Consider the following 23,943-nt stretch of genomic DNA (forward strand, 5'->3'; position numbering starts at 1 on the left):
TGTTCACCTCCTCCAGCGATGGCTCCTTTTCGGCTTCCGTTGTGGCACTTCCATGCTATATGTGCAGCTAATTGAAGAGCTAGGCGGAGAGCAAATTTTTTTCTGTTTGGTTTAAAACAAACTTTTGGAGGATCTCGGTGAAGCTACAATGCTGAACTGCGCAGAAGCGATGTACAGGAAGTCAAAATGGAGGTGGCCGTAAAACAATTATTATTATTATTTGATTCCTTTTTATTTGAATATTAAAATTCTGAATTGGGATTAATTTTTTCATGGGGATTTGCGAGTCAATCTGATTCACCACTAATTCGTTCGTAGCTCGAATATATAGTGTATATAAATTATTGGTATGGCTTGGAAATGGCTCATACACAAAGCTCGTGATATGACATGGCATTTTTGATTGGCCTTTACAACTGCGACGATGCAACGTCGTTCACCTGCGATTAAAATTTTGAACCAGTGGCTGACGGTCGGCCACTCATGAAAAGTAGTAGCAGACCCTGGCACACTGCAGGACAGTTCAGTCGAGTGTAAGGTTATGCTGTTTTTTCCCTGTATTGCTCTTTCTGCATCAAAGCTAAAGACACGGAATAGGTGAGCAAAAGGTGACACTACCTCAATGATGGGAGACTTGGGGTTGACGTTTCGTGCCGCCGCTATTTCCTGAAGCTGGTTCACCAACTCTGTGATGGAGAGACGATCCACTGGGTTCACCTTCAACATGGAGCCTGGAAAGAATGAGTAGTGAAGAACACACTATACTAAGGCCTGCCGCACGATGCGGTCGAACCCAACTGGAGCAGACCATAGCATAAAAATAAGAGTAGTAGACACACCCTTGCACATTGAGCGATTGGATATATGGAAACCTTGAACAGCAAGACCGTATAGGTATTTGATGCTGTATATATATATATATATATATATATATATATATATATATATATATATATATATATATATTATCATATTTCTTAAATAATAAAAAGACAGTTAATAAAGAGAAAAATAAAAACCAAGAGTGTGGATATTTTGATGGAGACTCACTGACTCCATTGATTTGAACGTACACAGCAAGGTACGTACCGTTCGTTCATTTTGGTCACAAGCTTTGCTTTTTCATCCACAGGCACTTTATACATTATGAATATAGTTAAGTATTGATGTAAAACAATATTTGATGCTTTATATACTCAATTCATATGGCTTGTGGTGGTGTGGTGGCCATTCGGTGTCTCGCTTGCGTGAAACCAGGCAATTGATTTTTAGCGTGAGTGAAATCTTAAGTGCATTTTGATTGGCTGCAATCTACGACATTGTGACGGTGTGCACCAACGATTAAAATTTTTAATCGTGGCAAAACCAATGGCAGACTGATAGGCCATTATTGAAAACAGTTGCCTAACCACACACACTGGGCGACAGTTCAGTCGGGTTTGACATGTGGCGCTTACGTAAGAGGTCATGGTAGACTGTGTACTTGGTGTCATTCTGCGGCATGGAGTACTTCCCGTTGACGATCTGCAGCTTGGCGCCCTCCTCGAACGGGTGCTGCTTGAAGCACAACAGGTAGAGGATGCAGCCCAGGGCCTAAGGGGGACATTACAAAATAGGGATGGGAATTGATTGATTTAGCGATTCTGATTGCATTATCGCTACTCCCTATCGATCCCATTCCTTATGGATTCTCTTATCGATTCTCATTGGGTGAGGAAATTAAATACATATGCTTTTACTTGTTTTAACTCTTTAATCTTTTTAATTTTGGAAAGAAGAGCTGTAATGTATCCTTCGGTGGGGAGTAGGCAATTTACATCTCAAAGTATCTCAAGAGACCAAAAAGCTTAATGCAGTTTTTGTTGGCCTCACGACATAGAGAGCCTTAGGAAATTGTACAGTTACACTCGTATTGGTCCAGAAAGAAAAAAAAAAAAAAAAAAAAAAAAAAACGTATTTGGGTTTTTAATCCCAACTGATACAAAAATAAATGTAACATTGGGACTGAGGACAGTCAAAGGAGAGTTTCTAACCTTCATCATTCCTGCAAACATATCAGAAGAGGAAGAGATTTTTTTTCACTTGGATATGGTTCCCGATAGAGCTCAGACTCGCCATGTGAATCCACAATCGCCATTTGCATTGACAGTAGCGAATGAATAGTGAATCACAATCAAATCATTACTCCTTCAGGGATCTCGTTTGATGTGCGTCCCGCGTCTGAGACACACAAAAATGTTCAGGGACGCATAAAGCATGGTGAATCTGTGTCCACAGACGCATAGCATTGCTTACCTACGTGTGTGTGTGTGTGTGTTGTTAAAGTGCTTCAGCGAAGCATTACCCACTAAAAGTACGAGTCTTGACTTGTTCTAGCCAATCTGAGGAAGAGTAGTGCGGGTTATTGTTGTATAAATACAATGGCCACAAGACTTCTTTTACGGAAACAATACATTTTCATTGTAGTGGTACAACACAGCGAGCCACTGGCGGAACAACTTTAGCTCTGTAGATGCAAACAACTGGGATGTTTTAATGAAAGTTAACTATTCATTATGTTTCGCTAGCCTGCGACTTAACTAGCTAGTGTGCTAAGGAACTAAATAGTTTGCTCTGGCTCAATTGATTCTGGCGACATCGTTTAAAACAGAGGTCACTCACTGGCAGACCACTGGACGCGTCCGGACCCAGAACCAGTCCCAAACGTACCCACATCGTAGCCAAAAAAGAAAGGTTATGATTCAAGACAAATGGGGTGCTTCTATTTTAAGCGGCGCAACATATTACAGGCTTTATGGCAGTGATGAACCGTACCGACCAATCACATGCAAGTTCCGCCACCCTTTCAGCCAATCAAATCTGCACTGCAGTCAGTAATCATTGAAATCACTGACTGCACGCAGATCAGACAGAGACAAGGAGAGAGAGAGAGAGAGAGAGAGAGAGAGAGAGAGAGAGAGAGAGAGAGAGAGAGAGAGAGAGAGAGAGAGAGAGAGAGAGAGAGAGAGAGAGAGAGAGAGAGAGAGAGAGAGAGAGAGAGAGAGAGAGAGAGAGAGAGAGAGAGAGAGAGAGAGAGAGAGAGAGAGAGAGAGAGAGAGAGAGAGAGAGAGCGCGTGTACGTTGAGTTAGAGACGGAGAAAGATCAGAAAATTACCAACAAGGGAAGAGAACATTTTGAACAAATTGCGCTCAAAATGGAATGGGCAGAGTCATTTTTGTTTGTACTTCTCAGTCGGAAGATCCCACTGGGAGCTCTAATTAAAACTGCATGTATATGTAAAACGCCATTAACAAAAATAACGCCATAAACAAAAATAAGGTTTTGAACAAACATAACCTCTAAAACATTTCAGTTAAGATTTGTTAAATTAAAAAATGTAAAATTGTTTGAGACTTGCGGCACGGTGGCCGACTGGTTAGAGCGTCAGCCTCACAGTTCTGAGGTGCGGGGTTCAATCCCCGTCCCCGCCTGTGTGGAGTTTGCATGTTCTCCCCGTGCCTGCGTGGGTTTTCTCCGGGCACTCCGGTTTCCTCCCACATCCCAAAAACATGCATGAATTGGAGACTCTAAATTGCCCGTAGGCATGACTGTGAGTGCGAATGGTTGTTTGTTCCTATGTGCCCTGCGATTGGCTGGCAACCAGTTCAGGGTGTACCCCGCCTCCTGCCCGATGACAGCTGGGATAGGCTCCAGCACCCCCGCGACCCTAGTGAGGAGAAGCGGCTCAGAAAATGGATGGATGGATGGATGTTTGAGACTTCGCTGATGTGTCACAATTTGGCATCTTGAAAAGGGGAAATTCAAACTTTATTTTTCTGAAGCACTTTATTTGAAGATGTATAACTTTCTCTTATTTTTTACTTGCTCGTATTGTGAAATGCAGCCCTACTTTCATTTAGTAGATGAGAAAACATTACATAATTGTGCTCATATGTTTGTTTACCAGGGCGGAATTTTGTAAGATGTTTACAATTCTTTATTATGCTCTAATATCATTATCACATCAACGATACTATCATTTACCGAGAAAGTTTTTGGGAAGATATATCGTTAAAAAGAAAAGAAAAAAGGGCTATCATGGCAGGCCTATTCACTTGATATATTGATAGAGACAACTGTACAACAACTGTAATAAAAATCTGCAATATAGCAGGACCACGAAACAAGAACCGTTATATACCGGTGGATTACTGTATCTGTATTCCGTGATGATAAATTGTAGGGACTCATTCTTCCAGGGCTCGGACTCATTGTTTCCAATACATGTGCAACCCTCCTCGAACGGGTGCTGCTTGAAACAGAAGAGGTGTAAAATGATCTATACTCCTTGTATTATTTCGAAATAAAACTTGTAAGTCAAGGTGCACCGTATTATATAAAAGGTGGAATTTCTACATGTACAAACGACACCTAAACGGAATTAGAGGATATACCAATTTTCTGCATTGGTATTTCATACCTGAGCCACAATAAACATGGGATGCCACCATTAACCGCTGGCATCTTTATATGTGACTGTTTTGTATAAACGACACTAACACAGAATGGTGAGACGAACTCACCCCCGCAGTTATCAACCTTTGGAGGTAAAATGTCAGATCTATTGTTACGGATCAGATTTCTGCATGAAAGAAGTGACTGTCTACTCATTTTGAGTCATGGGTCTTTGGAGATTTTGCTGCTTCCATGAGCATGTGAAATAAGGGTATTGGTTATCAATTTCAACATCAGCATTTGTTAACATTGTGCTAAGCTAACTAGACAAAAGGAAGATTGGAGGATAAAACAGCAGTCTGACCCAGATGTCTTGCTTCTCATTGATGGGGTGGTTGGAGTACAGGTCGATCATTTCCGGGGTCCGGTACGCTGGAGTGGTGTTCCTCGTGATCTATGTACATATGTATAGGGAGACACACACACATACACACACACACACACACACACACACACTTATTTTCCACCATAATTTGCTAATAAATTCTTTAAAAATCAGACAATGCGATTTCCTGGGATGTTTTTTTTTTCATTTTGTCTCTCATAGTTGAGGTATACCTACGATGAAAATTATAGGGCTCTCTCATCTTTTTAAGTGGGAGAACTTGCACAATTGGTGGCTGACTAAATACTTTTTTGCCCCACTATATATTATTGAATGCAAAGTGACATTTGGTTTGACTGAGAGGACTCTGATGTCAAAACAATCTCAAAGAAGGGCAACTTGAGGCACAAAGGAGACACAAACAACGATTGACATTTCTCTGGCCCCATGCTCCACGGCAACGGAGCATAATGTAATGGCGGACGCCGGTGTCGAAGTAATTAGCCTGGTCGAGTTGCAACTCAAACCAGTTCTTTAAGTTATTAAGGACTTAAAACAGGACTTCTCCGGTAAGATTGATGGAGTTTTGGCTAAAATTGTTGGGATGAGGAAGGAAATAGGGGAATGCGCTGAGCAAATTAAAAACGTGTAGAGCCGTATATCTAGCTTGCCACAATTCAGTCTCTGAGCACTTCAGAAAGATCCTTTGACCTCATGATTCTCAGTTGCTCTGACATGCACTGTGAGCTGTAAGGTCTTATATAGACTTTACGCCGATCTGATCAGTGTCATCGGTATCGGCCGATAATTTGCATTTTATGCTGCTCGGCTTTCATGTCATAAGTAGCCGAGCCGATCAATGACGTCATCGATCGGCTACGCACAAGACATTTCACTCCGCGTCTTCATCGCGTATAAACCTAAAAGCTAGTTTATTTTAAGCCTTGTCACGTGTCTTGTTGCGCAGTACTGTAACTATCTGACGGCCAATAAAATTTTTTCAATCTTGTCGGTGAAAAAACACGTCATCGGTGTGGCACTATTTTGCGGTGTATCAGACAAACAACACATAAGTTATTTGCAGTTGTGCACAACGGAAGTACGTCGTGGGGAATGTCATCTAAATGCTTCAACACAACAAATTTGAATGCACCCTAGAGGTCATTGGTGTTTTAACTTTTGTCTAAAATGCTAGAGAATCATCATCTCATCATTTCAAACTGCTCTAATTGCTAGAGGACTCTGCATCTTTTTGCACAATTGTCCAAAAAAATAAATACATTTAAAAAAAAAAAAAGTACTGACATTATCACATTAATGGTCACCTTTTATTGCTCAGTCACCGTTTTTTTTTTTTATGTCTCAAAAGTATTCTCTGTCAAGTGACTGTTGTCGCACTAGAGTGGCTCCAACTACCAGAGACAAATTCCTTGTGTGTTTTTTTATATACTTGGCAAGTAAAGATGATTCTGATTGATTCATTCCTTTTCCGTACCGCTTATCCTCACTACGGTCGGGGCGTGCTGGAACCTATCCCAGCTGTCATCGGGCAGGAGGCGGGGTACACCCTGAACTGGTCCCCAGCCAATCGCAGGGCAAATATAAACAAACAACCATTGACACTCACATTCACACGTACTGGCAATTTAGAGTCTCCAATCAACCTACCATGCATGTTTTTGGGATGTGGGAGGAAACCGGAGTACATGGAAAAAACCCACGCAGGCATGGGGAGAACATGCAAACTCCACACAGGCGAGGCCGGATTTGAACCCGGGTCCTCAGAACTGTGAGACAGATTTGCTAACCAGTAGGTAACAGTGTCACATGAGAGAACATGATCATCAAATAAAAGCTCTGTAATACATGTAGATAGCCGTTATTAGCGTGATGAATGGACATGTTAACAGGTTTACAAACACAATCTCTGGGACGCATCTCATGAGGTCAATGATGGCAACCGGACAAAACATCCTGGACTGAATGGACTTGGTTATTCAATCAAAAGCCTCTGGTGTTTGTCAATGTCATTCATTTCTCCTACGGAGCAGTCATGCAAGCAAAGAAAGAAAGAAAGGAAAGAAATAGATAGATAGATAGATAGATAGATAGATAGATAGATAGATAGATAGATAGATAGATAGATAGATAGATAGATAGATAGATAGATAGATAGATAGATAGATAGATAGATAGATACAAAACAGAATACAATTATTTGCAAATCCTTTTCGACTTATATTCGACTGAATACACTGGAAGGACAAGATATTTAATCTTCAAACTGATAAATTTTTTATTTTTTTTTGCAAATATTCTCTCATTTTGAATTTGATACCTGCAACGCATTCCCCAAAATGTAATTTAAAAATAAATTTATTTAGTTTTTATGCCATACCACATTCAATAATTATACTTATATATGTAATTAATGATTCTGGATAAAACTAAATAAAATAAAAGTATTAACATTTTTTAGTCACCGAAAATGTGTGTGTAAAATAATGTATTAATTTAATATTTTACATTGGATGAATTTATCATAACACCTTTCCCATCTTTTTTCCCTCAATCTAGCATTGTTGCCTTTTCTGGACCCTTCTGCTTGGTCAGGGCTTTTAGTTCCACCTGCTGCTTTACGCCTTGCTCGCCAGCCTCCGAATGCATTTTAATTACTTTTCTTATTATTATTCATTTGATACCATCCCTAAAACACACGTGTAAATGCTTAAAGTCCTTTTAAATTTTGTTGATGGCAAAGAAGCAGACTTTGTCTTGCATCAGGAGCACACGTACCTCGTCCTCCACCATGGACCTCTTCTGTGCTGACCAGCTGTAGTCGGGGTAATGTGCCACAGTGGTGGCGCTGCCAAAGTCGCACAATTTGATGGTTCCTTGGTTACTAATCAGCAAGTTCTCAATCTGCAAGAGAGCAATAACGCTGAGCCGACCAACTGGCCACATGACGACAATTGCTTATTCTGCAAGCGTGTAAAAATTCATTGATTCGCTGAATTGAGCAAAAACTATGACTACTTATGTAAATGTCATGTTTTAATTTTTTATTTTTAATACAGTGGCATAAATTTCAAAAATAACTCTCATGTTATTATGGGGCGCTATTTGTAGAACTTAAAGGGAGGAAAATTGAAAGAATACATTTTGAAATAAGGTGCTGTAATAAAATCGTTAGCCAAATACCAGTAGCATTATTGCCTCGGTCATTTTTAACTTACTGTCACATTATACCAACAAAAGAAAAAATGTGCTTTCTAAAAATGTCTCATTATTATGTTTGTGTAGATTGTAATTCAACTCTCAGTAATCCACAAAGGTTGACTAGAGGCAACTGGAATGTTTTTGTTTGTTGAATTTGTTGCGTTGTTTAATGTTTTGTGAAAATGTTTAAAAACGACATTTTATGCTATTAGACAAACAAAATGTGGAAAAAGTACAGTACACCCTCGATTTATCAGATTAATAGGGTGGAGGGGTCGTTGATTAAAGTTGATTGTCTGTTAATTGAAGCAATTTTTTTTATGGCCTACAATCAGCCAGTACATACAAATGTATTGTTTTGTACTTTTTCATGGCCTTAAAACACGCAGTACAAAATGATTGCAAAAAAATATAAAAAGGCTTAAAAATGTTCGAAAAGTTTAAAATTTTATCCAAACTTGCCTCGGTGCTTGGGAGTATAATGAGAATGGTGTGCAGGTGGTAAAAAGTTGTGGTGGTGAGTTGGGGGTCGCTTTCTTGATCAACTGTATATTTTTTTAGAAATCAGCATTACTGGTCTGTCCCCACATCGTCTGCTATATTTACATATTATTAACCAATTTTAAGTGTTGAACATGGCTCGAGAACAAATCTATTAATTCTCTTGGACACTTGGATTGTCTGAGAAGAGTCGTATTAATTCCACCTCTTCTTGACTGTGACGGTAGGAGCCGTGCAGCATTATATTGCCTCAAGCTTGAAAGGCTAGATGTTTTTTTAGACAATAACGAATGCAAAAAGTTAGGTTAGATATATTTGAGAAAGCCTGTTTTGTCAAAAATTTTAAATTGCAAAAAGAAGCACCAGCCTCAAAGGTAAGTTGGTATGCGGATTTATTGCATCACGATGCCGCGTTAGGTTACTCAAGCATGATGGCATTTGTTTTTTTGTAATTTCCTGAAAAGTAGTCATTTCGGAGATGCAAGGATTCCACCTGACAGTGACGATATAGTATACATGATATCTTTATTGCTAAAATGCGTGCCTGACCTTGAGGTCTCTGTGCATAACTGGGGGCTTCTGTTTGTGCAGGTGCTGCACAGCGCGGCACGTCTGGTAGAAAATCTTCAGCACTGTATCGCAGGAAACAGGGGCGCGCTGCTCCACCCGCCGCAGGAAGTCCACCAGCTGGCCTGAGGGTGACAGAAGACGGGGCAAAAAGTTTGGTCGAGGATTCTTTTGCACACGCAGATGAGGCTTTGATGCTACCTCCAAAGATGGAAACATTGACACCTGTATACCAGCTTTAATAAGCTGGTATACAGGTGTATAAACTGGTATACAGGTGTACAAGTCTCTTTTGTGGCTCTGATACTACCTTCGAAGGGGAAAAATTGGCCAGTCAACTTTAACCCGGCCATTCCCTGCCAGTTCTGTATATATGAAACAGTCACATGGAAAAATACCAGATGTTATTGGTGGCTTTACACCATTTTTGCAGCTTTGATATGACCTCCGAAAACAGAAAATTGGCCGTTGACGTTATCCCCCCAATTCTGTTAGTGCCGGTTACACATAATAGAGCGACACAGAAAAATGCCTGCTCTTATTTGTCGGATGGAGGGGTTGAAATATTTGGGAATAAATGTGAGATCACAAATACTGTACTCATGTAAGGGTACTGTTACTTGACAATAATGTGACTCAAGCAAAAGTAAAAAGTATTCTTCCAAAAAAATGAAAAGGTCAAAATATCAAAAGGTCAAAATATCTCCACAGATGTGAAAGACTAATTGCCAATTATAGAAAAAAAAACTTGATTTCAGCTGTTGCTGCAGAGGATGGCCCAACCAGATATTAGGTTTAGGAGGCCATTACTTTATCCACACAGGTAACTTTCCCCTTAATAAATGAAATCATTTTAAAAAAGCATTTCAAATTCACTTAGGTTATATTTGTCTAATATTTACTTGTTTGATGATCTTAAACATTAACGTGGGGAAACTATGCAAAAATATAAGCATTTGAGAAGGAGGCCAATACTTTTTCACCGCGCTGTATGTACAGTGGGTACGGAAAGTTTTCAAACCCTCTTAAATTTTTCACTCTTGTTATATTGCAGCCATTTCTTTAAAATCATTTAAGTTCATTTTTTCCTCAATGTACACACAGCACCCCTTATTGACAGAAAAAAACAATTGTTGACATTTTTGCTGATTTATTAAAAATGAAAAACTGAAATATCACACAGCCATAATTATTCAGACCCTTTCCTGTGACACTCATATTTAACTCGGGTGCTGTCCATTTCTTCTGATCATCGTCAAGATGGTTCTAGACCTTCATTGGAGTCCAGATGTGTTTGATTATACTGATTGGACTTGATTCGGAAAGCCACACACCTGTCTATATAAGACTAGGCTTTACACGATCAGGATTTTGGGGCTGATCACCGATCCGATCACAAGATGGAGCAATGTGTCTATTTACATGACTTGTTCATTTATTGTATATACTTGTGTACTATATACTGTATCCATCCATTTTCTGTACAGCTTATCCTCACAAGGGTTGCGGGCGTGATGGAGCCCGTCCGTCCCAGCTCAAAATATTTTCTAGCATTTTAGACAAAAGTTAAAACACCAATGACCTCTAGGGGGCATTCAAGGATTGGCCACTGACGTAAGTTTAGGTCAAATCAACATTACATGACGGAAATAATGGGTGCTAACTTACTGTAATTAAATTACTTTATTTCAATTAAACTACTTTAGTAAATACTGTTAATGACATGCTTACTCTACTTGACTGGAATTGATTAGGAAGGCCACACCCCTGTCTATATAAGACCTTGCAGCTCACAGTGCATGTCAAAAGCAAATGAGAATCATGAGGTCAAAGAAACTGCCTGAAGAGCTCAGAAAGAAAATTGTGGCAAGGCACAGATCTGGCCAAAGTTACAAAAATATTTCTGCTGCATTTTAGGTTCCTAAGAGCACAGTGGCCTCCATAATCCTTAAATGGAAGACGTTTAGGACGGCCGGAACCCTTCCTAGAGCTGGCCGTCCGGCCAAACTGAGCAATTGGGGGAGAAGAGCCTTGGTGAGAGAGGTAAAGAAGAACCCAAAGAGCCTGTGGCTGAGCTCCAGAGATGCAGTCGGGAGATGGGAGAAAGTTCTAGAAAGTCAACCATCACTGCGGCCCTCCACCAGTCGGGGCTGTATGGCAGAGTTGCTCGACGGAAGCCTGCATGAGGTTTGCTAAAAAACACCTGAAGGACTCCAAGATGATGAGAAATAAGATTCTCTGGTCTGATGAGACCAAGCTAGAAATTGTTGGCCTTAATTCTAAGTGGCATGTGTGGCGAAAACCAGGCAATGCTCATCACCTGTCCAATACAGTCCCAACAGTGAAGCATGGTGGTGGCAGCATCATGCTGTGGGTGTGTTTTTCAGCTGCAGGGACAGGAGGACTGGTTGCAACCAAAGGAAAGATGAATGCGGCCAAGTACAGGGATATCCTGGACGAAAACCTTTCTCCAGAGTGATCAGAACCTCAGACTGGGCGGAAGGTTCACCTTCAAACAAGACAATGACCCTAAGCAAACAGCTACAATAACAAAGGAGTGGCTTCAGAACAACTCCATGACTGTTCTTGAATGGCCCACCCAGAGCCCTGACATAAACCCAATTGAGCATCTCTGGAAAAACCTTAAAATGGCTGCCCACCAACATTCACCATCAAACCTGACAGAACTGGAGAGGATCTACAAGGAGGAATGGCAGACAATCCCCAAATCCAGTTGTGAAAAACTGCATCATTTCCAAAAAGACTAATGGCTATATTAGCTCAAAAGGGTGCTTCTAGTAAATACTGAGCAAAGCGTCTGAATACTTATGGCTGTGTGATTTCAGTTTTTCTTTTTTAATAAATCAGCAGAAATTTCAACAATTAAGTTGTTTTTTTTCTGTCAATATGGGGTGCTGTGTGTACATTAATGGAGGAAAAAATTAACTTAAATGATTTTAAGAAATGGCTGCAATATAACGAAGAGTGAAAAATTTAAGGGGGTCTGAAAACTTTCCATACCCTCTGTATATATTACACTGCTCCTGGATGGTTAAATCGTGCACATTAGACGGCGCACAATGTGGGGCTGGAATGTATTAATGCGATCTCCATTCAATCCAGTAGGGAAATAAGATTTGAGATACAAGACTTTTGAATTACGAGCGTGGTCACTGAACAAATTAAACTCGCAAGTCAAGGCATCACTATATTTTGTTCTTTTTTATGAGATGCCTTTAAAGCCTTGAAAGGAGCCATAGTAAAACGGGTGAGTGAGCCGACAGGAAGTGGGTGAAAGTTCAGCGGTGGTGCAGACAGAAAATAATTTCGTCACCGGTGACTCCGACCAGAACGTAACGACTCAGCGCTAAATCGGCCTCACAAGAAATTTACCTTTGCAGAGCTCAGTTAGGATGAGGAACTCGGCCTGTCCCGTGTCCGACTCCTCTTTGCCAATAGAGGCGGCTGAGCAGAACTGGACCACGTTGGGATGTCCCGACAGCTTTTTCTGCAAAGTTGGCATGTTGAGGAAAGTTTTTAAAATATAAAAAAAATTCATGCAGACAGATGTTGTCAAATTAAAGTGGCGGTGGTGTACCATGAAGCAAACCTCCTGGATTATTTCCTTGTTCTTCTCATCCTCGTTGGACAAGAGCCGCTGGAACAAAAAAATACAAATTTGAAGTGTTTTGCTCACGTTTTAAAGCTGATTGAGTAAGAATTAACGCATCGGAGCTTGGAGTCACGTTTCCTCTTACCTTGAGAGCGTAGTCTTTACCATTGCTGATATCCTGGGCTTCGTACACAAAGGCGAAGCCACCTGAGGAGAATGCATTCAAGGCATTGTTAACAATTCTCCAAACTTTCTTTTTCTATGTTGCTTTAATTCTTATCATTACACAGTTGCGTTTTTTTCAACAAGGAAGAAATCCACCCTAAAATTGGTCATTTGCTAACTTCCTTCCTTGTTGCTTTCATTCTTATTGTCATTCAATTCAATTTTCTTCAAGCAGAAAAACATTTATTTACAACGCTCAAGTACACGATGTACAAATTTAAGATTAGAATTAAATTTGCCTCATTTGTTTGCTTTTTTGTTCTGGCCTTCAACTTGAACCAGGCCCATCTCCACCTGCACCTGATGCCTGCTTCAAGATGTGCCACATAAATAGCATCCTCCTCTTTAAGCACTCTTCTCCTAGAAAAGAATTGACTAAAATCATTGTCTCGTTCACTTCATTTTTAACTATTACCAACTTCAAAGGCTAATCCCAAATGCATCCTCCAGGAAAATATTAAGTACAATATTTTTTCTGTTTTATTGTCCATTTCTGAATTTGAAGTTAGTTCATTCTGTGTTGTGACATAATCCTTAACAGCGCTCTGTCGCTTAATACATTTAATATTAACATCAGCAAACTAATTAGATAATTGTAGCCGTGTTTCCTCATTAATGTTGGGTCAGCTCTTGTCGCTAATGTTACGTGTGCTTCGCGATTCGACTTGGGACCGCAACCAGCAGCACCTCAACGCGAAAATACAAAAGACGAGCACAACAAATACGACACTGGCTGATCTGGTGAACAAAAATGTTGCTTAAACGTAAGAGTAGCAATTGAGGATGTACGCTCCAGAGGTGGGTAGAATAGCCTAACATTGTCCTCATGTAAGAGTACTGTTACTTGACAGTAATGTCACTGAAGTAAAAGTAAATAGTAGTCCTGTAAAAAAATTACTTGAGTAAGAGTAAAAGGTACGCACTGAAATTATTACTCACAGCATGAACAACAATAATAAAAATAATTTAATTACAAAATAAAATGTGAATGTACAAATTCTTATGTTGCTGTGTGTGTATGAACAGTCAAAACTACAAAAAAAAAACATCTACAATTTACTGCACGGTGTTTTCTCAAGTTGTAAGTGAGCTGAAATATCCACATTTGGGAAGACAGTGCCAGACAAATACTACAATACATGAAAGCTGTTGTTTTGTTCGTCTAGATGTAAACGAGTAGCGCGCTGTTGCATTCGTGGTAAAAAGTGACCTTCCCAACATAGCCTGCACGTACGCACGACGATCAGCGGGGGAGGCTTATCTAGTTTGAATACCTACGTCCGGGAAGCCCAATGGAAGACAACGTGCGAGGTCCTGTGATTTTCTTGTGTCGTTTGATCGGTGAATGTGACTTAAACGTCACTCGCGCTTAAAGTGGATGACGCAAACAGCGCCCTATGCTGAAGTCGAAGTCGTAGTCTCGCACACGAAATAGTTGATAAATAAGCAATAATTGATAAACAAAAGTAGCAAGCGACATTAAGATCATTGTAACGGAGTAAAAGTACCATGACTTATTAACAGCAGAAGCGGCGGATGTTTTTTTTCTGGTCTCGTCAACTCCTGTAACTTCGAGCGCACAGACGGAACCTCAGGCGTCATATTAGTCCGCCGCAGAGTAATATTCACAATTACATGTGTGTGGCTGGTGGATGTGTGGAATGGATCTAGCTGCCAGCGTTCAAGGAATACGAAACAGCCTTTGACGTCAGCGATGGCGATCCCCCCACCCCACCTTCCAGCATAAACTCTTCGGATCTATACTATTCATGGAAATTTCCTATTTCTAGTTCAAAACTGTGAATTTCACCGAAAGGCGACTGATTTGCGTGTATGTTATTGTTATTATTATTATTAGGAGATAAGCAACTTGGATGTGCAAAACATAATGGTTTGGTCTCTGGTTCCATTTGGTGGTTTGGTCTGGCGGATAGAAATCATAGTGAGGCCTGAGGTACTTACCGTAATTTCTCGTGTATAATGCGTATTTTTCGCCCCCAAAAATTGTCAAAAGTCAATAGCTCGCATTATACATAGGTATCGGGGAAATGAAAAAAAGTTCACATTTTACAAATGTATGCCGCCATCTAGAGGTTATGAAAAGGCTGTGCACTTTCATTCCAATATGCCACCGCCACCTAGAGGTTATGAAAAAGGTGTGGCCTACACTTTCATTCCAATATGAGAGGGGTACGTATAACTGCATATATGTACAGTTGTCCTCCTAAGTTTACATTCCCTGGCAGAATTTGTGAAATGTTGTTTTGTTTTTAAATACGACTGATGACTGAACAACAACCATCACTAATTTCTTTATGGTTATGTTTTGTTACATGATAATGGTTTTCTGAAATGCGTGATAGTTTAATTTGAATCCCATTAAAATAAAATGTGTTTCGCCTGGCCCTTCATGTTTTTTTTTTTAAGAATTATACCCATCTTACAAATTCTGCCAGGGTAATCAAACATATGACCACAACTGTGTGTTTTCTTATATATTAAATAAAAGGAGTGCTGTCAATTTCAAAATAATAGCAAGTAAATAAAAATAATTACATATTCAAATAAAGTGCTTAACTTTAGAATAATTATTTGAAAAAACTAACAAATACAGATAATACTTCACATGGGAGGAAAGAAAAATCATGCACTGTAAAAATGCATGGTACATAGGTAGAAGGGTTTTCCAGAAATTTGAGGTCAACTTTGGGAGTGCGTATTATACATGGGTGCGCATTATACAAGAGAAATTGCGGTAACTGTCACTGTGTAGGTCTGTTTGTATGTGGACCGATTTCCGATCTCAAAGATCAGTTCGGGACACCCCTACTGAAAATTAATTTACATATTTACATAAATATGCAGGCTTCAATTCGGAGACAAGCAGCATCTGGTCTTGTCTTCCCCAATGTGCCGCTCCCCACAGCTGGGAAAGCCTGTGTGCCTGAATGCTTATAGCCAGCAACGGCTGGACGGCGGATTGAAGCATTTTACGAAGTGGGGGGAAAAACTAAACCATAAACACAGCTCACACACGGCAGAATGAGCGTACTCACTTTAACTTTTATCAGGATGGGCTTTTGAGTTTTGAAGCAGGCAATTTTGATTCGCCAGAGTGGCGAACATGAGCAATATTCAATTCGCCACGTCCTGTTTCAATTAGCCATTGGCAAGGTGGCGAACAGGCAACGCTAACCATAAATTTAGCGTTTTATGGTGTAAGATATGTAATCAAGTACAATATACTCTATATACAGCATCAAATGCCTGTACCAGCTCGCTCAGGACCCCCAGATAGACAATCACTCAAAGTGTGGGGGTGCTTCAGCAACTCTTATTTTTATGTGATGAACCCTTCGGGTTCGACTGCATCTGATCACGCAGGCAGCAGGCTTAACCTAAAATCAGAAGTGGGGTTCACCACTATGTTATGGGTTCCTCCAACAAAAGTGGGCGGTGTATGGCATCGTTCTTTCGACTTCCAGCTGTCATCAAAAATCAGTTCGAGAAAACAGATAAACTCTCAACTTGCCATTCTTACCTGGCTGGGACGCGTATAAGTTATCTTCTGTTTTTGTAATGTTTTGATCAGAAAGTCCAGCGAAAAAGGGGTATGGTTTATTATTGTTATGCCAGTAGTGGATATTATTTTGTTATTTGTAATGCATATTGTCAATCATAGCACACTTATCATCATACTGTTTTCCTGGATCAAATTCCCTCTGATAACTCCCCTAAGATATTTTAGCCATAATTTGTCACCGTGAAGTCGTATTTGTGGTTGCAATGCGAAAACTGCAGCCATCCACAATGGCTGCCGTTGTCACCAGTGTCCGGAAAAACGTCACGTGATCGAAACAGTCAATTGCTCGACTTTCCAGACAAGCTAAATTTTCTGTGTAAGCCAATATCAACAGTTTGGAGGTACAGTAGTCATGCAAGCTTGTTTAAAAATATAATTAAAACAGTGCAATTATGCCAGAATTGAGTTTAGTGATAAATATTTACTTCAAATGAGTGTTAATGTTACTGGTTGTTATCAATTTAGCTTCCCCGCTGCTAGTTAGCGCAAGCTAACTATCACTAATCATTTAGTGTCATCTGTTGTCCTTTTACCTTCCGCAATCACTCTCTTGATCCGCAGTTTCATGTCGCCCAGCTCGACCATCTGCCCCACAAAGTCGTTCTGGTCCCGGCTTGCCGCTCCGACCGAGCCGGGCCCGGCGAGGAAATCGAGCGCCGATTGGAACAGCGACATTATTTTATTTTTTTTTTCTCCCCCCTTCGTCTTCTTTAAAGGCTGACTTAAATGCCTGCTGGGGTTGGGGGAGATGAAGTCCGAGCGGACCTGTTGGTAAGTTCAGTTAGAAGAGTTTCAAATCTGCTAACATTTTCTTCCTGTTGCCGAGATGACGACGAGAGGCCGCAGCCATCACACCATTCCAGCCATCGCCGACTTCCGGCATGGGTTGTGACGTCACGGCACGAGCCGACCACGTGAGAGGGTTCGGCACTGACTTCTTGGACGGACTGTGACGTCACGACCACGTGATCGGGAGTCGGCAAAATAAACATGAAAGTATGGCAAGCCTTCGTCATACTGGATATGTGTTGCAGAGATATATGCAATCGAATTTTGCCTAGTCAAAAAGAACATTGGAGATATCTGTAACTACATTCTTCTTCTTACATCCATCCGTTCGCATATCTCGGCTGACTTGGTCGCCAGCCAATCGCAGGGCACATATAGACTAACAACCATTCGGTCCATGGTTTTGGATGTTCTGGGAGGAAACTGGAGTACCCGGAGAAAACCCACGCAAGGCACGGGGAGAACATGCAAACTCCACACAGGGAGGCCGGATTTGAACCAAGGACCTCAGAACTGTAAGGGGGATGTGCTAACCATATTTACAGATATCTTAATGAAAATTGCAACTACTCAAAATTTCCACTATAGTCAGAAAGACGTTGTTGACAACGTCCGGATCGTCAAATTTGGCTTAAATGTTAAAAAGGGAAGGCTTGCAGTTAACCCAAAGCCAAGCGCCATTTTATCATACCACGTAACCACATATAAAATACTAACAAATATATATATATATATATATATATATATATATATTTAAAATTATATATTTTTTTTTAATATATTTTTGTTAATAATTTTTTAAAATAATTCCACATGTATTTTGTTTTTGTACCGACTGCCTAAAACACCACTAGTGGGCCATCTATTGGATATTTGTCTTTACAACATGCGGCTTCTAGACCATTATTTTTTTCTACGTCGTCAAAATAAATTGGCAGTATCCCCACTCCATTAACTAAAATTGATATGATTAATGAATTAAATTTGAAAAAAAAATGTAATTTAAAAATGTTTATAAACGTTTTACAACTTATATATAATATATGGTATTATACCATACCATATATTATATAGAATTTGTATAATGGATATAATTTGTATAAAATAGCCTTTTATTGTCAGTCCTCCATATATGTGGAACATACAGAGGGCCGAAATTACTTTTCCAAGAGGTCACTGTCACAAAACAATACTTAATTTGCCTGCTATTTTGCTCTTCAATATAGTTGCTTCCCGCTATAACACTTATTAGAAAGCCCATATTTACTTGTCCAGAAATCAGTGTAAATCTCTGGAAATGTGTGACTGGAACCTTGAAATAGTAGAAGAATGTCTGTATGTTTCTTTTTAGTTGAAATGAAAATGTGATTTTTAAACAGGCCATTTTGCGATTTTCCAGTGGCGGTGTCTGCTTGAGCCATTACATTCTGGGCCACACCGAGACCAAGCGAATCGTCAGATTTACTTCAAACTTCACAGAAAACAATAATAGTACCTATAGTTCACCACGTCCATTGCATTTTCCGTGGAGTGGAAGAAAATTGCTGAGAGGTTTGAGGAGGGCTGAGATTTTCCTTTCTGCTGTGGAGCACAGGATGGGAACCACGTGGTCTTCCAAGCCCTTTCCAACTCCGGATCCCAGTTCTACAACTTAAGAGCCACCCACACACTTAAAAATTCCTGCAGTATTACTTATCAGCACCAAAATGATTGTACCTGTTTGTATACACAACATCAACAATACATTTGCATATCATAATAAACATTGTCTGCTTATATACAGTATTTTATCCATCATATATTGTATTTAATTGATTGTATTATATTCTGAGGCAATAAAGCATCGCTTTTGAAATCGCTACACCGTAAAATGTATGGGCTGCATTTAGCAGGTAACCAAACAAAACTGTACACGATAGTAAAGTACTGAACGTAACCTGACGACATGACATAAGGTAAGGCACATAGGGTTTTTTATGTATGGAATAACTATTTTTGTCTGAAAAATGTAAAATAAAGTGGATTTCTTCTTTTTAAAAATTAACTAAACATCCATCTAGAACAAAATCATTTGAAAAAAAGTATAAAAGCCTAAAGTCTTCCTGGGAACGATTGCTACTTGGACATTATTGATACAATTGGTCCAAATTTAGAGTAAATGTGCTCTGTTCATACAACCCCAATTCCAATGAAGTTGGGACGTTGTGTTAAACAGAATACAATGATTTGCAAATCATGTTCAACCTATATTTAATTGAATACACTACAAAGACAAAATATTTAATGTTCAAACTGATAGACTTTATCGTTTTTAGCAAATAATCATTAACTTGGAATTTTATGGCTGCAACAGGTTCCAAAAAAGCTGGGACAGGGTCATGTTTACCACTGTGGTACATTTCCTTTTCTTTTAACACCATTCAATAAACGTTTGGGAACTGAGGACACTAATTGTTGAAGCTTTGTAGGTGGAATTCTTTCCCATTCTTGCTTGATGTACAGCTTCAGCTGTTCAACAGTCCGGGGTCTCCGTTGTCGTATTTTACGCTTCATAATGCGCCACACATTTTCAATGGGGGACAGGTATGGACTGCAGGCAGGCCAGTCTAGTACCTGCACTCTTTTACTACGGAGCCACGCTGTTCTAACACGTACAGAATGTGGTTTGGCATTGTCTTGCTGAAACAAGCAGGGACGTCCATGAAAAAGACGTTGCTTGGATGGCAGCATATGTTTCTACAAACCCTAGCATTAATGGTGCCTTCACAGATGTGTAAATTACCCATGCCATTGGCACTAAAACAGCCCCATACCATCACAGATGCTGGCTTTTGAAATTTGCGTCCATAACAGTCCGGATGGTTCTTTTCCTCTTTGGCCCGGAGGACACGACGTACACAATTTACAAAAACAATTTGAAATGTGGACTCGTCGGACCACAGAACACTTTCCCACTTTGCATGGGTCCATCTTCGATTAGCTCAGGCCCAGAGAAGTCGGCAGCGTTTCTGGGTATTGTTGATAAATGGCTTTTGCTTTGCATAGTAGAGTTTCAAGTTCCACTTACGGATGTAGCGCCCAACTTTATTTACTGACGTTGGTTTTATGACGTGTTCCTGAGCCGATGTGGTGATATCCTTTACACAATGATGTCAGTTTTTGATGCAGTGCCGCCTGAGGGATCGAAGGTCACGGGCATTCAATGTTGGTTTTCGGCCTTGCCGCTTACATGCAGTGATTTCTCCAGATTCTCTGAACCTTTTAATGATATTATGGACCGTAGATGATAAAATCCCTAAATTCCTTGCAACTGTACGTTGAGGAACATTGTCCTTAAACTGTTCGACTATTTTCTCACACACCTGTTCACAAAGAGGTGAACCTCGCCCCATCTTTGCTTGTGAATGACTGAGCAATTCAGGGAATCTCCTTTTATACCCAATCATGGCACCCACTTGTTCCCAATTAGCCTGTGCACCTGTGGGATGTTCCAAACACATGTTTGATGAGCATCCCTCAACTTTCTCACTCTTTTTTGCCACCTGTCCCAGCTTTTTTGGAATGTGTTGCAGCCATAAAATTCCAAGTTAATGATTATTTGCAAAAACAATAAAGTTTATCAGTTTTAACATTTAATATCTTTGTAGTGTATTCAATTCAATATAGGTTCAACACGATTTGCAAATCATTATATTATGTTTTTATTTATGTATAACACGTCACAACTTCATTGGAATTGGGGTTGTACATTAATGTATGAATTTGAAATTTTACATATTCCTTCCACTCTAACGGCAATCTTTTCAAGGAAGGAATCATGCTTGTCATGAACAGCATATCCTTGCAGTGAGGTCACAGTGGAGGAACATTTGTACACTCCTTCAGAATATGGAGAAGATGCTCCTCAATCTCCTCCTCAATTCCTCTGTTCCATTTACATTTTCCTGCATGAAATGGAAACAAAATTTTGTGATGTAAAGCAGAAAAGGTTATATTTTTTATTATCAATGCATTATATTTTTAGTGCCTTTCATGTCACTTTATGTCACCTGCACTGGGTTAAAACATCCATCCATCCATTTTCTGTACCGCTTTATCCTCACTAGGGTCGCGGGAGTGCTGGAGCCTATCCCAGGTATCATCGGGCGAGAGGAGGGGTACACCTTGAACTGGTCGCCAGCCAATCGCAAGGCACATATAAACAACCAACCATTCACGCACACATTCAACAATATAAAATTAATACATTAACAATAAAAGACAGCAACATAGTACACAAGAATCAACAATAGATTAGTTAAACCCCAAAATATTATAATGACTATAACCTAAAATATTTAATTTAAAGCCCAGACCAAAAAATTTAATTCACCCAAAAGGAAAAGTATGGAATCCAGAACTACTCATTGTGAAAAGCATACCATAATTGCATGTACAAGTAGTACATTTGGCACGGATTAGCGTCTATCTGTGCGAACGACATTGACTTTCTATGTAATCACGCCGCATGAAACGACCAAAACGCATAGAACGTAGCATAGAAGCGCACAGCCACAGTTTATCAACAATTTAGCAGCTAATAACCGTTAGTTATTTTGCTAACGTTAGCCACTATTCTGACTCGTCCGTACTGCATACTATATGGCCATTGGCCACATTTCTTTATCATCTTATGATGACCTGAGAGTTACATTACTGAATAAAATTAAACACATCACCGGTACGGTTTAGACGGAATTAGCATAAAAGGGAAGCACAAATCCTAAATAACTTGTAGGATTTCCTGCAAGAGTTTGATTAGATACAATATCTACTTTTAAAGTTAGCCAGTTTTTCTTACTAGGTGTTGACAACAATTAAATAATTACAGATAAAGACAGTTTTCCTTTGTATAATCTCATAGTTTATTTCAATATTAAGTTTGTATTAATGTCATATGTTTGCCCCTCTGAAATAATTTAGTGTTTGCACCAAACAACTTTAATGCATGGATAAATGCATGGAGTCGGTATAGTAGTTAACTACTTCTTAGTAGAGCATTGACAACATAAAGGATATATATTTACACTTCCTTAAGGTGATCGAAAATTGAATCTTGTGTTCTTGTTTTTGGCTCTGTTCAGTGAGACATGAAAAAAAAACATACATCCAGGCATGAGCTGTCACTCAAACCTAATTGGCCAATGAGGACGCATTCCTCGTAAAGCCCACGCACTCTAAAGGTTTGTGCCAAAAAGAAAACACAAAAAGTCAAGCAGCAGCAGCAGTGCAGAAATTGGAACGTGAGAAAAAAGTCAGGCAGCACAAACGCAAATATAATTGTAGTAAGCAAAAGATATTTTCTTTGCAAGTAATAACCTTTTTTGCTGGAGTTAGATTATATCTATCAGTCTTTTTTTGTTTGTTTGTTTGTTTGCAATTCAAGAAGTTTTGTTCACTAGTCTTGTTTTTTGTTTTCGATTTAAAAGTTTTTGTGTGGTTCTTTTTGGCACAAATCTGTTTGCATAGAAATTGAGGAACATTTTCATCTTTGTCAGAACCAGAGAAAATCTCGAGGTGGTAAAAGGATTCCCCAACAAAGTGATCGGAAAAGAACAAAGATGACCTTGCGCGAAACAATGAGAAAACTTAATTTTGCTGAACCTCCTCTAAATCCAAGTGCGGGAAATCCGGCAAAGCGAAGCTGCCAGTTTTCTGGATTTAGTAATTTATCTACTAACAGGAGCACACCCCTCTGTACCTTGCGACTCTAAGATAGTGCTAGCTGGAGACATCATACTCCCTTTTTATGATCCTCTCTGCTATAACGCGGTTCCAGCCACACCTTGAACTGGTCGCCAGTCAATTGCAGGGCACATACAATAAAGACAAACAACTATTCACACCTACAGACAATTTAGAGTCTTCAATTAATGGAATTATTATTTTTGGAATGTCAGAGGAAACCGGAGTAATTGGAGAAAACCCACGCAGGCACGGTGAGAACATGCCAACTCCACACAGGGAGGCCGGATTTGAACCCAGGACAGATGTGCTAACCATAGGTGGGCAGTAATGAAGTCCTTGTACTTCGTTACTGTACTTAAGTCGATTTTCCAGGTATCTGTGCTTTATTTGAGTATTTCTTCTTCTGGCGACATTTTACTGTTACGCCTTACTTTTTAAACACAAGTATCTGTACTTCCTACTCCTTACATTTTAATAATGAGCTCGTTACTTTTAAAACCTTCTAAAGTTAGCGACGACGCGACGTAAAAAGCACAACGCGGAAAAAAACAGAAGTAAGCGGGTCAAGCGCATAGACGTATATACAACACTCCCCTTTTGAGCCGCGTGCACATTCCATGTAGCTAAACCAGTGGGGGCAAAGTGTCAGCGCATTCCATGTTTGTGGACGGATGACACGGTCGCAAAACCAAAACAGCAAGGATGCCTGCACATTGTGCTGTGTATGGTTGCACACACGTCATACAATCACAACAGGGGAACTCTGAACTGGGAATAACCTTTCTTAGGTAAGATTATATTTGCCTGTAAAGAAATGAACCCCTTTAACTTTTTAGAACCGAGCTTGTTGAATTCTGGCTCACCGGCAATAAATTATGTCACGTTTGAGCGTTAACAAT

The 23,943-nt window shown here is 39.8% G+C and overlaps 1 protein-coding gene across 1 annotated transcript in view; it reads right to left on the minus strand.

Moving 5' to 3' along the window:
* gak (cyclin G associated kinase) overlaps nucleotides 1-17,403 on the minus strand; it is a 50,548-nt gene extending 33,145 nt beyond the window's left edge. Inside the window, exons 1-9 of the mRNA XM_061766858.1 lie at nucleotides 17,062-17,403; nucleotides 12,866-12,927; nucleotides 12,706-12,765; nucleotides 12,501-12,615; nucleotides 9,090-9,232; nucleotides 7,617-7,742; nucleotides 4,800-4,889; nucleotides 1,458-1,593; nucleotides 619-731 (exon numbers count right to left, since the gene is read on the minus strand). Of these exons, the coding sequence (XP_061622842.1) occupies nucleotides 619-731; nucleotides 1,458-1,593; nucleotides 4,800-4,889; nucleotides 7,617-7,742; nucleotides 9,090-9,232; nucleotides 12,501-12,615; nucleotides 12,706-12,765; nucleotides 12,866-12,927; nucleotides 17,062-17,203 (987 nt within the window). The 5' untranslated portion in view covers nucleotides 17,204-17,403. The remainder of the gene's footprint in view (nucleotides 1-618; nucleotides 732-1,457; nucleotides 1,594-4,799; nucleotides 4,890-7,616; nucleotides 7,743-9,089; nucleotides 9,233-12,500; nucleotides 12,616-12,705; nucleotides 12,766-12,865; nucleotides 12,928-17,061) is intronic.
* Between the last annotated feature and the right edge of the window lie 6,540 nt (nucleotides 17,404-23,943).

This window comes from Phyllopteryx taeniolatus, chromosome 3 (assembly GCF_024500385.1).
Source record: "Phyllopteryx taeniolatus isolate TA_2022b chromosome 3, UOR_Ptae_1.2, whole genome shotgun sequence".
Lineage (NCBI taxonomy): Eukaryota > Metazoa > Chordata > Actinopteri > Syngnathiformes > Syngnathidae > Phyllopteryx > Phyllopteryx taeniolatus.